Here is a 17,920-nt window from a genome sequence, read left to right on the forward strand (position 1 = left end):
TTTTTTGTTTTTTGTTTTTTTTTTTTTTTTTTTTTTTTTTTTTTAATTTTCTCCCATCCCACAGATCAGGTTGCAGCTGTGGGATACTGCGGGTCAGGAACGTTTCCGTAGCCTCATTCCCAGTTACATCCGTGACTCTGCTGCTGCTGTAGTAGTTTACGATATCACAAGTAGGTATATTGCACTGGGTTTGACCTTTTCTTATTTGTCTTGCTTGTTTGACTGATTTTGTTAGGTACGGTTGCAATTATGGGACACAGCAGGTCAAGAGCGGTTCAGGAGCTTGATTCCTAGCTACATTCGTGACTCCACTGTTGCAGTTGTTGTTTATGATATCACAAGTGAGTGGGGGGAATTCTGCATTTCTGATACTCTGCTCTGTCATTCTCTAGCCTAGCTCTGCATGTCATATCACAATCATGTGGTTGTTCTTCATACTGGCATGAACAGTGTTTCCTTTTACTGTAGCCCAGTTTTTAAACCAGGCACTTCTGATCACAGCTGTTTGTAGTGATGTATAAATGGACTTATAAATCTCCCTTGCTGAAATAATACATTTATGACCCTTTCTTATCACATGGTTTGTCCCAAAGCCCTGAGCACTGGCTGGCCTAGTCTCATCTGCTCTTCTTTTGGGTACCATCTCCATCTTTGACTTGGTCTCAAACACCTGAATCACTTGCTTGCATATCTTTGAATTTCTAAATTAGAGCTTTCCCATTGAGACCATTTGAGAACTGCAGCTTGCTTCACTCCATTGTCCTCAAAATCTGGGTGTGGGCTGGGGACGGACATGCCACGTTTTTATCTTAATCGGTCACTTCCATTTTCTGGTATTTAAAGCTCCATGACTAGGGATTTAGCCTTTTAATAATGTACTCTTCCATGTCATAATAAGGTATGTACACTTTTGAGGACTAAAATGTTAGTGCTTTCTCACCTCCACCCTGAAGACTGGTTTAAAAGGCCAGAATAACCCTCATTTATTGGCTTTTAATTTTTAAAGAGCAATAATTTTGTTAAAGGAGAAATAAACCTTCAGAGGTTTTTTCCATTTTAAATCAATAGTGACTGGATGAAATAGTCCGATTCTACCCAAATCCAAAAAGGGCTTACCCTTTTATTCATAAATACTCTAGAAGATTATAGCAAGAATAAGGGCTTCCCTTGTAAATTTATTTTAATTGTTATAAATAAACATTTTAAATTGAGCTAAAATTGCATGATGGCTGTGAATTTTGGACTTCTCTACTGACCTAATGATTATTGCTAAGTACTAAAGCAAAGCTTTATGCCATTAAGCTGTTGGCAAGTGATCAAGTCTTAACCATCTAAGACTTACAGTATTTCACTGTACCATTACAAAGCCAACAGTTACCACAGAGATCTCCCTATTTAAGTGTAGGCAAATACTTTGGCATCTCAGATACAATAGCTATGATCACTGAGGTGTATGTTAACTGTTAAATTGAATGGTACAGCAGTTGATATTATTAAGAACACAGCTTTGCAGACAAGCTTATTGTATATTCATTAATTAATGCCTATTTCTAGAATCTTGTTTTGCAGCGTAGATGTTCCTTACCTGTTCTACTAAAGCTGCTGGAATCTGGAAGGGGCTTTTAGTTAGAAAAGTGCCAAAGGATCCTTTTATGTTTGTTTTTTATGTAAACAATTCTGAAATTCTTTTGAGGTCAGTGATCAACCCAACAAGAGTTGCAAGTAATTACATAAGCTAAATATTCCTAGGAGAACAAGCCTAAAACTAGTGATCACAAAATGATTAAGCAACACAAAGTGTATAAATGCTGTTAAATGCTTTTTAAAATCCTTGAGACAGTAGGGCCCTCTTACCAATGCATATATTCAATGTTTTTTCAAGTCATGAGTAGTACAGATTAAATAGCAAAGTTATTAGGCCCCCATTCTGTATATAAAATACGTTAAACTGCAGCCTGGTGTAAGTGTCTACACTACAATGGAGCCCCCGCCGATGTAAGTTGCTAACTAAATCAACTTACTAACTCCACCTCGGTGAGAGGCGTAGCGCTTACGTTGATGTAGTAGAGTGACGCAGTGTCCATGTAGACACTGCGTTACTTACATCACCTGTTGGCTGCCAGCCCCGTGCAGGGCTGACAGCCAGAGCCCTCCCTGCCCCAGCACTGACAGCCTGAGGTGTCAGCACCAGGGCTGCAGGGCTCCAGCTGTCAGTGCCCCACAATGCCTTACTTCAGTTGGTGGAAACTCCTGGTGAGGGATGAGCACCACTGACAGAAGGAGCGTGGTATGAATGTGAACCTTCACTTTAATTACTGCGGTGGCTGTACGTCGACTCAGCTTTATAGTGTAGACAAGCCCTTTGTTCAATCAAGTGAAATAACAGTTCTTTAAAAGTAGCGATAAAAAACTCTTCATAATTTGCACTCTGATATTAAAAGTCCATTTATAATTGGATAGATTAAGTTCAATTGCAGGTGCATTTAAAGCCAAAGGGTAAAAACCAAGACCCACTGAAATAAATAACAAAACTCCCATTGACTTCCATGGGGTCAGGATTGCATCCATTGATTCTACATAACCCTAATGCACCAATTACCAGAGAATGTGAGGCTTTTATTCAAGATTTATGGCTGTATTAGCAGTGATCTGGGAAGAACATTTTACAGTGACACTCATCTTTGTCCACTCTTCCTTACTAGATGTAAACTCATTCCAGCAAACCACAAAATGGATTGATGATGTCAGAACGGAAAGGGGCAGTGATGTCATCATTATGCTAGTGGGAAATAAAACAGATCTAGCAGATAAGAGGTACGGAGAAATAATTCTTCTTTGTACATTTTTCTTAATCATATTGCCAATCTGCTGTTGATTTTGCTGAGAAAGCTCTGTTTAAAGTGATTCTATTATTTTTGGCCCAAAATCTAGTTTGTTTAAATTATGCTGAAGCCAGATGTGAATAGAAATTTCTTGATTTAAAAAAAAAAAATAAAATAAAATAAAAATCAGTTGAAACTTTATTTAAACATTTCCTGGCTTGATTGTGAGCCCACAGGACAGGTAGGGGTGTGTGTGTGTGTGTGTGTGTGTGTGTGTGTGTGTGTACACACACAAACCAGAACCAGCGATATCCACAAGAACCAGGAAGTGAAATTAACCAGTCTAGCTTCAGTGTCCAAGCTGAGTGAAATGTAAAAAGTCAATAGCATCAGTGAAAGAGTAAACTAGATTTAAAACGTTTGTTTAATAATCTAGGTTTAGTGCAGATGACTAATTTAAATTATCTTGAATATTCCTTTAAACATTCGTTTGTTTTTAATGTAGTTAAAATTAAAATCTAAAGCATGTTTAGAATTTTGTTTAAAAGAGAAGCTTCTGTTGAACTGAGTGATTTTTCTCTCCCCTTCCCCCCCTTGTCGTACCTACTGTAATTTTTTAGGGGGGAATTTTTCAGACACACTAATGCAAAATTGCACTGGTATTTGGACATTCTGCTGCCTTGCTACAGTGGATTTATGCTAATCTCTCAATACACAGTGGTACAAAATAGTGTCTTTTTAAAACATAAACACACAATGGCAGTATGTCCTTCTGAACATGACCATATTATAGCATCAGACTTGGTTAAAGTGTAAATTTCATGACATTAGCTTCCTATATGTCATAATGGTGTATCACAGGGGTAGGCAACCTATGGCACGCGTGCCAAAGGCAGCACGCAAGCTGATTTTCAGTGGCACTCACACTGCCCGGGTCCTGGCCACCGGTCCAGGGGGCTCTGCATTTTAATTTAATTTTAAATAAAGCTTCTTAAACATTTTAAAAACCTTATTTACTTTACATACAACAATAGTTTAGTTACATATTATAGACTTATAGAAAGAGACCTTCTAAAAACGTTAAAATGTATTACTGGCACGCGAAACCTTAAATTAGAGTGAATAAATGAAGACTCGGCACACCACTTCTGAAAGGTTGCCGACCCCTGGTGTATCATAAACTTGAGTACAGGGAGAAGCTGGGTATATGTTGAGGACTTTAGGATATTTGTTTGGAAGATCGTTAGCTCCTTTAAACAAACTTAAATACTTTAACTTAAATACCTTAAGCAGTTTTTTCATACTTTCAGGTTACATACAATTATTTTGAAAGATGTTAAATAACCATGTTAAGGTTTAGCTAAACAGGGCAATAATTGCTAGTTAGCACAGCCTGAGAACACTTAATTCTTATCAAGCCATACAAGTGTAGCTTCCTGGCAAGAAATTTAGAAAATGGCTAGTGGCCACCTTGGCTTTATTACTGAAAAGCTTAGAGTATTGTTCCACAGAAATGTAGGGCTGGAAGGGATTTTGAGAGGTCATCTCGTCCAACCCCACACGCTGAGGCAGGATTGAGTATATGTAGACCATTCCTGGTAGGTACACTGTAGAAGTCCAGCTTGTATTCTGAAATGTTGTGCCCTTCCTATGGTGGGTGGCTGGAGACAGTACCTAGCAGGTATAACTACATGTGTGTTGGGACTGTGGAGACCTCTCTTGGGCTGGAGGCAAAACCCTAATTGTCAGGATGTTCATATCATTTGCTCTAATGTTCTTGTCTTCCCCAGGCAAGTGTCCATTGAGGAGGGAGAGAGGAAAGCCAAAGAGCTGAATGTAATGTTCATTGAAACTAGTGCAAAAGCAGGATACAATGTAAAACAGGTAAGTGACGGGGGGCAGTGTGTGCTGTGCACTCAGTCTGCTGGAATATTCTTACATCCTGTGATGAACCAGGGTACAGCATGCTGCATGGCGGTGGAGATAAGGAAACTGGCTAAGGACCCTAGAGGAACATCTACTCTTCAGTCCGCAGACAGCACCTCCGCGGGGTTTTTAGCTGTCATTTGAAAGACCCACCTGCAGTAAATTACTTGGAAGCCCATTTATCCACTTTGAAAGGATGGATGATTTGCCTGGGATTGGAACCATAGGACTCTGGGTATTCAAAAGCTGATTGGACTAGTTAGCATGGTTGAAAGTGTGGGAAGTCTGGGGTCTCTGACCTCTGGCACTGATTTGCTATGGGACTGTGGTAAAATAGGAAGAATAATTAAGCTTCACCAGGATGATAATTATTTGGAAGGCACTATGAGGCCTGGTCCACGCTAACCCCCCACTTCGGACTAAGGTACGCAAATTACGTAACTAAGGTACGTTATTAACGTAGCTGAATTCGAAGTACCTTAGTCCGAACGTACCGCGGGTCCAGACGCTGCAGGCAGGCTCCTCCGTCGATGCCGCGTATTCCTCTCGCCGAGCTGGAGTACCGGCGTCGACGGCAAGCACTTCCGGGATCGATCTGGGATCGATTTATCGCGTCTAGACAAGACACGATAAATCGATCCCAGAAGATCGATCGCTTACATCCGGACCAGGAAGTAAGTATAGACGTACCCTAAGTGTGAATTAAGTATCGGGGGTAGCCGTGTTAGTCTGTATCTACAAAAACCACAAGGAGTCTGGTGGCACCTTAAAGTAAGTGTGAATGATCATTCTCTGACCTCCAGCCCATCCCCTCCAACTACAGACTGATAGACTTTAAAGTTGGGAAGGGTAATCTAACCGCTTTCTGCAGTGCTGCAGCATTCAGATGAGTTGCTGCCTTTTAAATGCTGAACTGCCAAATGCAGTTCTTTCTGCCTGTTTAATTGAAGATAAATTTTCCATTTGGCAAATAGCTAATCAGCCTAAGCAGTAAAAGCTACAGCACTAACCTTGTGTGTTTACATGCAATAAAATCCCTTTTGTTTTTTCTTGCCCATGTAGCAAATATCTGTAATTGCAGAATATGAACAAAGGGTTAGAGCCATTTGTGTTCACTCAGAGGCCAGAGCAAAGATGGGGTATGGTGACACAATTGCTTTACTGACTTGGCATTTCTCATATATTGCCCATTGCCTCTAAGATACTTGACAAGCAGCCCTATGGTGAAGGGCAGTGAGGTGTTAAAAGATGTAGAACTCTCCTGTTGAGATATCTAGGAATGAAACTGCAAAGCATCTAATGTATGAAGCACAGAATAATCAATGTACATTAATAACTGTATAACCCTATTGTATGAACTTACTGCACAATTATATACCCTAGTCTTGTATACACTGTGTATCCAAATTAATGTGTCAAATACTAAATGCCCCCTGCACACCAAACAGTAACTTATTACATAATCTTTTACCAGTAGTTAGCTTGCTACATGATTTCAGTGTTAAAAACATGGTAAGAAATCAAGCTGTTTTGCTGTATTTCAAATCTCGCATGATATTCTTATCGATAAACTAGGCAAATACAGCTTAGATGGGGCTACTATAAGGTGGGTGCATAACTGGCTGGATAACCGTACTCAGAGAGTTGTTATTAATGGTTCCCAATCCTGCTGGAAAGGCATAACAAGTGGGGTTCCGCAGGGGTCTGTTTTTAGGACCAGCTCTGTTCAATATCTTCATTAACGACTTAGATATTGGCATAGAAAGTACGCTTATTAAGTTTGCGGATGATACAAACCTGGGAGGGATTGCAACTGCTTTGGAGGACAGGGTCATAATTCAAAATGATCTGGACAAATTGGAGAAATGGTCCGAGGTAAACAGGATGAAGTTTAACAAAGACAAATGCAAAGTGGTCCACTTAGGAAGGAAAAATCAATTTCACACATACAGAATGGGAAGAGACTGTCTAGGAAGGAGTACAGCAGAGAGGGATCTAGGGGTTATAGTGGACCACAAGCTGAATATGAGTCAACAGTGTGATGCTGTTGCAAAAAAAGCAAACGTGATTCTGGGATGTATTAACAGGTGTGTTGTGAGCAAGACACGAGAAGTCATTCTTCCGCTCTACTCTGCGCTGGTTAGGCCTCAACTGGAGTATTGTGTCCAGTTCTGGGCACCGCATTTCAAAAAAGATGTGGAGAAATTGGAGAGGGTCCAGAGAAGAGCAACAAGAATGATTAAAGGTCTTGAGAACATGACCTATGAAGGAAGGCTGAAAGAATTGGGTTTGTTTAGTTTGGAAAAGAGAAGACTGAGAGGGGACATGATAGCAGTTTTCAGGTATCTAAAAGGGTGTCATAAGGAGGAGGGAGAAAACTTGTTCACCTTAGCCTCTAAGGATAGAACAAGAAGCAATGGGCTTAAACTGCAGCAAGGGAGGTTTAGGTTGGACATTAGGAAAAAGTTCCTAACTGTCAGGGTGGTTAAACACTGGAATAAATTGCCTAGGGAGGTTGTGGAATCTCCATCTCTGGAGATATTTAAGAGTAGGTTAGTAGGTTAGATAAATGTCTATCAGGGATGGTCTAGACAGTATTTGGTCCTGCCATGAGGGCAGGGGACTGGACTCGATGACCTCTTGAGGTCCCTTCCAGTCCTAGAATCTATGAATCTGTGATTTTTACATGGTCTTGCCAAGCACAAAATACTTAAGTAAAATAGAATATAAGTGACCATCCAGGGGGCGAACAAACATCATTCTGCAAACAGAGTTTGGCTTCCAATCAAAGGCGATTGTATGGGAAGCCTTGAGTGTTCTGAAGTGGTTATTTAGGAAGGGGCTGCCTTTTGGAGGATGCAGGTTTCACTGCTAATGAGGAATGGTGGTGACCACTCACTTTTTGGGGGGTGGGGGGAGAAATCCTCTGGACTTACCCAATTTATATTCTCCTCAAGGTTACTGTGACTCCCTGTCCAGGCTAGGAAGACAACATAGGTCTCCCAGAGCGAGCTAGCTAGCTGTGTTGGACAGGGACATCTGGGTCCTCCGTGCAGTTAGGATAACCCAGAGAAGCCATTGGATAAACAAGCATGTGTCTGGGCTTCATCTGGGCATAGATCTCGCATGAGCAAATGACACAAGGTGCAACTAAAATAAGCGCTTAATGAGGTGACCACAGTGTATGTCATTAAGGTGGTGGTGGTAGATCCATTTAATGCATTATGTGAGGGCAAGCTTTAGCTTTTTGTACTGTTAGGGAACTTTACTGATCGGATTGTCAGCACAAAGAAGCTATTTCTGTAGTTGTAGCCACAGTTGCCCACTTTCACGTGGTAAATAAGCACCCGACTTTCACAATAAGCCAAAAATCAAGCTAATCCTATTTTAAAACAAGGCCAAAACAAGCCAATCCCTAAGAACCCGAACACTCTGTGACTAGATCCCCCCGGCGTACAGTCTGGACTGTGGTGGGCCCGCTGTGCACCCCTGACTCTCTTCCCCCCGCTTACCCCTAGCCCTTGCTTCCCTGCTTGCCAAGAGCCGATCGGGGGGGAAAAAAGAAGCAACAAGCTACAATAAGCTACAAGCCAAAAACTAGCCAACAAGCAATTCACAAGCCAATTAAGCCAAAAACAAGCTCAATTTCTGTGTTTTGGTTTTTTTTTCCATGGGTTTAACGTGTCTGGTTGTAGCCCCTTCCCTGAAAGAGAATTTTAAGAAACATATCAAAGGTTCTGTGCAATCAAATGCCTTTAATTTCTTAGTTTTACAAATTGTCTTGCAATTAACTTTAGCTAAACCTGGACACAATTTTTGTTCTATTTTCTGAAAAAGAAGATTCAAAGGATCATCAATAGGATGTTTTTTTAAACTATTGAATAAACTAAAGATTTTTGGATGCAGCAGAGTTTTTGTTTAGTATTGTATTCAGCAAATCACAACGGATGGTTTTAAATCACTGGAGGCTATTACATGGCATTGGGTGCCATTATAATACAGATGATTAATAATTCATACACCTGTCAAATCTTCATGTGGAAATGGACAGAGGAAAGCTTAAGTGAGCTCTAGCTATAAGTGAAGTCAGTATAAGCAAGTACACTCAGATGGGCACTTGACAAGAATTTAGGAGGAATTGTTCTTTCTGTGGGTTTTGATCTTCGTAAAGCAGATGGGATTTAGATTTTTAGAATCTTCAACAAAGCAAGCCCAGAAACACTGCCTCAGCGTCCAGTAAAAGCTGTTGCAGAAGCAGGTCCCAAAAGGGAAGAGACAAGAAAGAGCATTAGTCATTCAGTTTTCCATTTTCTTTGCTGCTGCTTTCATTGAATGATCTCAGATTATCTTACTGAAGTGACAAAGAAATTCTACCCCAGACAAAATGGGAAAGGTTATGAATAGCACCTCAGAATGGGTGCAACCCCTATGACCTTCTGCGTGAATCACCATTTTTACTAAGACGGTATGAATGGGGGCAATCAAGGTTGACCTTCCCATGGCTGATAACTTCTATTCATAATAATGTGATATGAGCTAGTTCTGCAGAATAATTACTGTCTTAATCTTCATACAGGAAGTTGATTCAAGTGTTAAATTACTTTAGTCCTGAAATGCATATTTTGGATATGTATAATGAAATGCATTTATGTAAAATTCTAGATCAATCAGTACTGCATATCAAGCGTTGAAGTAAAAATGAAGCCTAGAATAATGGCAAATCGCTAATTTGCCCATTTCAGGATGGAAATTCGCGGAAGATTTTAGCAGTACATTTAGTATGCAGGTTTGGTGCAAAATATGGTGGCCGATTGCATTGATTAGGGAATGTGAACTAATCTTTGTCTACTCAAACTGTTGTAACGTAAGACAGTTTTTAACTCTGTTACAATTCTGAATGTAAATTGTCAATACCTCCTTCAGCCACCATAGTCATTCCTGAAGGCCTGGCAGGTTAGTCCTGCTTCCAGCCTGTCTTTTCAGGGCAAAGTCCTGTTCCAGTAGCTAAACCCTTCAGGCTTAATGCTTAGTTTAAAGCTGGCACAGTGGATGACCTTGGAACAAAACTTTGCAAACAAAGTTATTTGGACACAGACAAACTTCCATTCTTGTGCTAGTAGATCTTTCAATGGCTTTCTGTACCTTTGACTATAAGGTGTTGACTCAAATACAATATGTAGTAGGAGTGAATGGAACGGCGGTTAGCTGGATCATCATATTCCTTTCAGATCCCTGAAATTCATGGTGAGCCCCTACTTCTGTTCCTTAAGGCGTCACATGTAGCACTCCACATGTTGAGTACTTTCATCCATCCTCTCCAGCATATACAATAACTCCCCACGTAATGTTCTCTCGCTTAACGTTGTTTCGAACTTACGTCCCTGCTCAATTACAGAACCTGCTCCATTTGAAGATGTGCAATGCTTCGCTATAACATTGTTTGACTGCCTGCTTTGTCCACAGCTGGCAGCCCCCCTATCAGCTTCCCTATGCCCCCCCCACGGCGCCTCCTGTCCGCCAGCAAACCCCGCAGATCAGCGCCTTCCCCCTCCTCCTCCTGCCTGCAGCAATCAGCTGGCTTGTGGCATTCAGGAGGGAGGGGGGAGGAGTGAGGATTCGATGTGCAGGCTCCCCCTCCTCCCCTGCCTCCTGAATGCTGCGGGCAGGGGGGAGCCTGCGCGCTGAGTTCTCGCTCCTTCCCCCTCCCTCCTGCCCCCTGAACGTCACAAGCCAGCTGATTGCCACGGGCAGGAGGCAGGGGAGGAGCGAAGACGCAGGCATGCAGGTGGGGGCTTGGGGAAAGGGGTGGCGTGGCGGGCCGAGGGTTGAACCCCCCCGCCCCTGGTACTTGCAGAGTAGGGGAAGCTGCCGCTGCTGCACAACATGCTTCTCCTAGCCTACAGCACCTTCAGCCTCCTTCCCTGCCTCATTGTCTCCAGTGCCTGTATCGGGTAAGGGGGGGCACCTTCCAACTATAGTACTGTACTATATGGCAAAAAAAAAAATTTCCCTGGAACCTAACCCCCCTATTTACATTCATTCTTATGGGGAAATTGGATTTGCTTAACATCGTTTCACTTAGTCGCATTTTTCAGGAACAGAACTGCAACATTAAGTGAGGAGTTACTGTACCTCACATTGAGACACCATGAATTCCAGTGTCACTAATATATGTGGATGACACTGAGCTATGAGTCCTTCTCAAAGCACCTAGTCTCATAGGTCTTATTGGTTGAGCAAGTGCCTGGAAGCAACAGTAGGTTAAGTTTGAACCAATCTTAGAATAAGTGAGGGTAAGAAGGAAATATTTTGGAATCTAGCCAATACAATAAACTCATTGATCAAGAGCATCAGCCTCTGGTTAAGAGCAGGGTGTCACAGCGGTCATGCTGAATTTTAATGCTATCCAAATTATTTGTTCTCAGCACTTGGGCACTGTAATAGATGCCTTACAAACCTCTACAATGGTTCAGAAGTGGTATTTGCCCGATATGTTTTGAAACAATTCTTGAAATATAGCGTGTAAGAAGTTTAATCTCTCATTCCACCAGGGCAAACTAATGGGTAATGACATCAGGCAGGAGACAGCAGCCCCAAGACTTTGCTCTTAGCTTCAGTCACACCTGTGCTAGCCCTTGCCCTAGTGTATCTACATTTGTGCTTTGATCTCTGGTTCATTCTGTGTTGCTGGAAAGCAGTGAAGAGCTGGAAAGGGTGCAGAGCCTGGGCTCATTCCACCCATCGTGCAGCCACAGAGGTCCCTTGCTCCATAGGGTGCCACTAGCATGCTGTGGGGCTGCCACATCTCATGGCTGCTCTCTGGCAGTGAGCTCCCTGCCTCTTCCGCCAGAGAAATGCAGGGAGTGGGTTCTCGGGACCTGAGCATGGCAGTCTGGCTCAACTGCACTTACGTAATGTTCAAGACAAGGACAGAATTGACCTGCTGGCTTCCCCTCCCAAAGAGACTTTGTGGGGCTCCCCTTCCAGAGTAGTGGCTCTCCTCCTTCAGGCCCTAAAACCCCATTTGGTTTCCAGGAGAAGAAAGGAAACATGAGCCCACAGGAAAATAGTGCATTTAACAGAGCCCTTCCCGTCTTGAGGAGAGGAGTGGAACGCATGTTGGTTAAGCAGAAAGCTTTGTTCTCCAGTGGTTCATAAGCAATCAGGTACCTGACTTGATTCAGAGGCATCTGGGGCAGTTGGAGGTATAACCGTTTGCAGTCAACTCAAACAGGTGGGAAAAGGTTTGCACCAGCAGATAAACTAGCTTGGAAGCCTGGGCACATGAGGCTTTTTCAGTTGCCTTGGTTCCACCTGGTGTTTGCATTTCCCCATCCTCGCCCTAGGAACAGCTCTAATAAAGAAGCTGATGGGACAAGTCTTGTCCAGTCTCCTAGCTGGTGAGGAGGAGACTGTCTAATATATCAGAGGGATAAATACCAGGGAGGGAGAGCAATTATTTCAGCTCAGTACTAATGTGGACACGAGAACAAATGGATATAAACTGGCCGTGGGGAAGTTTAGGCTTGAAATTAGACAAAGGTTTCTAACCGTCAGAGGGGTGAAATTCTGGAACAGCCTTCCGAGGGAAACGGTGGGGGCGAAAGACCTCTCTGGCTTCAAGATTAGGCTAGATAAGTTTATGGAGGGAATGGTTTGATGGGATAACGTGATGTTAGTCAATTAGGCAATAACGTGCCATCGCTGGTAAAATGTGGGTCCGGCTGGAGAATCTTGCCTGTATGCTCGGGGTTCTACTGATCGCCATATTTGGGGTCGGGAAGGAATTTTCCTCCAGGGTAAATTGGCAGAGGCCCTGGAGGTTTTTTGCCTTCCTTCGCAGCATAGGGCAGGAGTCGCAAGCTGGAGGATTCTCTGCAACTTGAAGTCTTTAAATCACGATCTGGAGACTTCAACAGCTGAGATAAGGGAAATTGGGTGGGTCAGCTTTTGTGGCCTGTATCATGCGGGAGGTCAGACTAGATGACCATAATGGTCCCTTCTGACCTTAAAGTCTATGAGTCTATGAGCTGCAGATTCCACCAAGACTGTGTTTCTCTCAGGCTTCTATTCTACTCCCAGATCTGTTGGTTCAGGGCCCTCTCCAGACATGCAGGTGCAGATTTCTAAAGGTATTTAGGCACTGAACTCCTGTTAAAATCAATGGGGGCTAGGCTCCTAAATACCTCTTAAAAATCTGAGCTCCAGTCCCTACACATGTGACACTCGTCCTGGCTTGGGAAAGGAGGATACCTGAAGGAAAACTGGGGATGGTGAGCAGCGTTTCAGACACCCTTCTGGCTTGAGAGATGGTCTATTCCAATAGCCTGTTAGAATGTTGGTAAGGGTGCTTCCTGCAGTTAAAGTACTTACATCAGAGCAAAATTGTCCCTTCTGCTGATCTAGAATTCCTCTAAGTGAGTTTCAGCAAAGCCCCCCAAATTTCTTATAGATTCAAGGGGCCACTTCAGGATTAAGGGGAGGCTGGACTGCTTGCTTAGATTTATTTAACAATAATTCTGCCCTACTGCAAAATTCTCTTTATTTGTTCTATTTGCTGGCACAAGCAGGGCTATAAAAGGCTTTGAGATTTATGCTCTCCAGGGTGTGTGTCACAGACTCTTACAAATCAACAAGCCAACTGAGCCCAGAGTACATTAGAGTTCACTCCACTGGCTCTGGTGAAGTCTCAGCAGGGAAAGGGGAGGTCTCTGAAGAACTCTTACGGCAGCTATCTGGTACGTTCTACATATGTTCTCAAAACATCAGGCTGAATGTGGCATCAGGTGATGTGGCATTTGACAGGATGGGTTTCTCATAGCAGTAGTTCAAGAACCACAGCCCCATGAGGTAACCCTGTTCTGTAGAACGGGCCAAGTCTAACAGTTCGGCACTTTCTCCTGTCCCTGTGATTTTTGTCTTTATCTAACGGGGAAGAATTGCTATCTGTCTCTCATCACTGTCCCTGTAGAATGAGACCTCTTCCTAGTCACTGTTCCCATGGGACAGACCCCAAAGTCTCAGGTCTAGTACCTGGGACAGAGACCACCCTTCCCTTGCCATGTTGCTGAATGGACAGTGAGGGAGAGGAGGGTTGAGTATGGAAAGAGTTGAGTGCCCCTGGTTTAGAGAGAGGTCTATTTAATGTTCCAGGCCTGGTTTCCTTATGCTATTCTACACGGTTAGATCCCCAGCTCAGTTGGATCAATTAGCTGACACAGGACGTGAGTTGAAACTATCACGCCAAAGGGGTGGAGTATCTTGACTCTACTGAACTGGCTGCTCTCCTGCCTGATGTCACTGGAGGAGGAGTGACCCTTCAGTCTGCTGTGGCACAATGAGATGTGAAAACTGCCTGGGAAGAGATTCTCCTTGTGCCTGTTGCTCTTTCATGCTCCTGTGTTTCACCCCCTGCCTTTGAAAGGTGCCAAGTGTATGCGGCTGCCTGTGAAATTCCTAAGTCAGTGAGAGAAAATACACTGACTGCTGATGTGGGTACGGAAGCTACTGTGAAGGAATAAGGTCTCTGTGTACGAGGCTGCTTTCTAGCCATCCTACTTTCCCTAATTGGATTTATTCACACATGCTCTGGCTGATAAGCACATGGTTCATAAAAGGGAAAGTAGATTTTCTTAGCTGCCAAATTCCCTTTTTTGTCCGATTTTTGTTAAAAATGTAGCGAAAGGCATAATTTTTGTGCCTTGCCAGACTGTAAAGAAGGGATTGCTGTATTAAACTTATCCTGGCTGTCAACAGCTGGCTTTAAATGCCATAATCTAATCAGTTCCCATCAACAGATTCATTTTTTTTAAATGTTAATTTTTGACTGAATTTGTGACCTTGACTTTCAGTGCTGGTGAATATTGCTAGCGTGGGGGTGGGAGGGAGGATTTGTATTCTGTAACCCCTTCCTTTCAGGGATCTCGGAGCACTTTAAGCAAATCAGCAGAGTATACTGGGAAAGAGGGATTCTCCTAAAAGCTGAGGCACAGAGAGGTTACGTGATTTGCCCAGTATCATACAAGAAGTCTGACAGAATAGCAGCTATTTGTTGGTGTTCTCTATAGATCCTATTGTGGTAGGGCCAGATTTTCTAAAGAGCTCCACACCCACAGTTGGGGTCAGACTTTTAGACCGGTTCAGCTCCTATTTAGGAACTGGAATAAGTGGATAGGTTTTCAAGATTACAGCATGTTGGGTGCTGAGCTTTTGAAAATCAGGCCTGTAGGTGTCTAGCCTGCGACCCCTCAGCTCCTTGTCCTGCGCTCTAACTACAAATCTCCTTCATCCTCCCATCCTTTTTTGTCTCGCGTCTGTTTAATTCTCCTGAAAATAGCAGGTGAACTTGTACCTGGTTCTGAATCGCGCAGTGCCTAGCAAAGCCAGATTGAGTTCTAGGATACCTTAGCGTATAAATGTTCACATGTCCCTCTAGGTCGGGTTTACCTGGATTGTGAGTTCCTCCTTGGAGGTCCAATGCCTCCCTTCAGCTTTCTCCTCACTTGCCTTTACAATTTCATCTTAAAACCACTGCTGCCTGCTGAAGTACAAAGCCCCTGCTGCTCCTCCCTTTCTTTACCCCTAGTTTGCATGTGGGGAGCTTCCAGTGGCTTGTTTTGTCTCCTCCTTGGCTCTTTCCCAGCATTTGGATATTTCGAGGTTCAAGAGGGGGGTGGTGAGGATGGTCGTCCAGCAGTTAGGGCACAAGCCTGGGACTTGGGGAAACCCAGGTTCAATTCCCAGTTTTGCCACAGACGTCTCCTGTGCCTGGGGAAGTTACTTAGGTGTTGTGCTTCAGATCCCCATTGTACAGATAGAGAAAATAGCAGTACCCTGCCTCCCAGGGTAATTAAAGAGAGCGAAGTACTCGTACTGCAGTAACGAGGTCTGTAGTACCAGTACCCGAAGTACATAGCTGGGCGATCGGATTGATGACGACTTTGAATTTCCCTTTTCAGAAGTATGTACTTTGGCCTGGCTGGTAAAATAGCCATAGGAAGGCACTTGAGTTTTTTTCACTTTGAGTGTCTCGTCATCCATTCTGTGAGCATCCTACCGTTTTTTTCAACTGCTGCCGTGCATCTAGCAGATGTATTGAGCTGTCCATAACCAGCAAATCTGCTTGCGTAGTTCAAATTATTTTTCTAATGTGCATTAACTTGCATTTATCCACAGTGAATTTCATCTGCCATTGTGCAACCCATTTGCCTAGCTTGAAATCCCTCTGGAGTTACTCAGGTTAGATGAACCTAAATCACCAATCACTCACTTGTCTGCGAATCTTGCCAGCTGGGTAGTTTCCCCCTTCCTCTCCCTCCCCTTTCTCCAGATCATTTAAGAATGCACTAAAGCTTACTACGGCTCCTTGAGGCATCCAGCTTTTTGCCTTGTTGAAAATAAACATTTTATTCCTTGTTTTCCCTCTTAGCCAGTTTCTCATGCTTGGCAGAACTTTATCCCTCTCCTCTTGGCCCCTTAAGTTTCTTTAACAGCTTCTTGCGGGATTAAAAGTCTGAATTATATCTGCCGGTTCTCTCTCTGCTTTTACTGACATCCTCGAATAATTCTAATATGTTTTCTACCCCATGCCCACGCTTATCTTGGAGATTTGGAATTCTATTTTTAAGGTTCAGTGGTGTAAATCCGAGTCCACCCCTCCTGACTTTCCTAAAGAGAAGAACAATGCTTGTGTGCAGAGTAGCCATCTGTAAGCCAGAGGAACAGAGTAGCTAGGTCTGTTTGTATATGGGATTTGGTTGAGTATACCTGATGTGGAGTAATAGGTCTTAGTTCACTTGTGGGTTACTTGGGCTTTGCCTATAATATAGAAGCCTTATTTTTGGAGCTCAGGGAAGAGTCTTTTCCCCAGCATAGATCCTGAAGCCAGACGAGGCTTTTTCTTTTGGACTAACAGGAAGATGTGAGAGTGGAACTAGGCCAGGTTAAAAAAAAACAAAACGTAGAGAGCGGGCTCTCTTATCTGAGAATCTGGATTAAATGTGCCTGAAGTGAAGGGTGAAGTGAAGCATTCTCGAAGTTCTAAAGGAATAGTTCTATTTTTGTGTCATTTGATGCATGTCCTTCACAAATGAAATGCTTCAGCATGGGATGGGTGACTGCCTAACTTACCTCCAGATCAGTTTGCCATCCTCCAGTATGGTATCAAGTATCAGGGGTAGCCGTGTTAGTCTGTATCCACGAAAACAAAGAGGACGAAATGAGGTTTTTTACCCATGAAAGCTTATGCCCAAATAAATCTGTTAGTCTTTAATGTGCCACCAGACTCCTCGTTGCCAGTATGGTATAAGGGTTCAGTGGTTGCTAATGTATGTTTTGGTTGGCTGCTCAGGCCCTTCATTCTTAAATTCCTTCTGCACTCTTGACTTGATACTGTTGGGCCTGGTGACTTCCTGCTCTTTAATTATTTTGTGCCCGCACCTTCTCTTTTGACACCTCCACCTCTCACCTTCTCTGTCTCGTTCCAGGGCTGAGAATGCTGAGAGCATCCTGTTGAACAGAAGCGATCGCTAGGCTACATTGCCCTGCAGCTCAGTTTATTATTTATGCAGCCATCATAAATGTTCATGGTGCTTTTAAAGGCAATTTCCCTGCCCTGAGGATCTTGCCATCTGTGTTCAGTTTTTCTTGTGCAAAATTTTTAGAGGTGACTTCGCTTTCAGCTCCTAAGAAACACATTCACTGTGTCTGAGACAGAGCTGCAGGACTTCTTTCAGCAGAGACCTGGCCCTGCAGAGGCCACAAGACCTAAGAGAGAGCCAGCTTCTAATGATTCTTTTACAGGGGTGGGAAGGCTGCCACTTCCCCTGACAATGGGATGATCCTGACGAGAAACGTGTGGGCCTTTTGATAGGAGTTTGATGTCAGTTTGTATTGCAATGTGGTGATGAAACAATCCTGCCCCAGAAAAGGCTAGATTATCTAATAGGACTGCTCTACATCCAGAGGCCAGTCATGAGGGTGGCAGCCGTGAAGTGAGACTTGCATTCCTTGCTGGAGGGAGGCATTCATTATAGGACTCAACTGAAAAAGCACATTGGTGCCTTAAATGTAAAATTTGACCAGCTTGGTAGTGAATGCTTGGAGAACAAATGAAATGCTAGGCAGGAAAGGATGAGTTGGTAAAGAGGAAATTCAGACACTGCCAATAACGT

At 43.3% G+C, this 17,920-nt stretch overlaps 1 protein-coding gene across 2 annotated transcripts in view; it reads left to right on the forward strand.

Annotated features, from left to right (window-relative positions):
* The window catches only part of RAB6A (RAB6A, member RAS oncogene family), a 99,200-nt gene that overhangs the window by 71,240 nt on the left and 10,040 nt on the right, over positions 1-17,920 (forward strand). The window contains exons 4-6 of one of the 2 annotated variants that reach the window (XM_024213443.3): positions 236-341; positions 2,703-2,814; positions 4,613-4,706. In XM_024213443.3, the coding sequence (XP_024069211.1) occupies positions 236-341; positions 2,703-2,814; positions 4,613-4,706 (312 nt within the window). Of the gene's footprint in view, positions 1-64; positions 171-235; positions 342-2,702; positions 2,815-4,612; positions 4,707-17,920 lie in introns of both variants that reach the window. The other variant, XM_024213442.3, reaches the window with a different exon arrangement.

Source organism: Terrapene carolina, unplaced genomic scaffold (assembly GCF_002925995.2).
Source record: "Terrapene carolina triunguis isolate 2854851 unplaced genomic scaffold, T_m_triunguis-2.0 Scaffold1132, whole genome shotgun sequence".
In the NCBI taxonomy this organism is placed as follows: domain Eukaryota; kingdom Metazoa; phylum Chordata; order Testudines; family Emydidae; genus Terrapene; species Terrapene triunguis.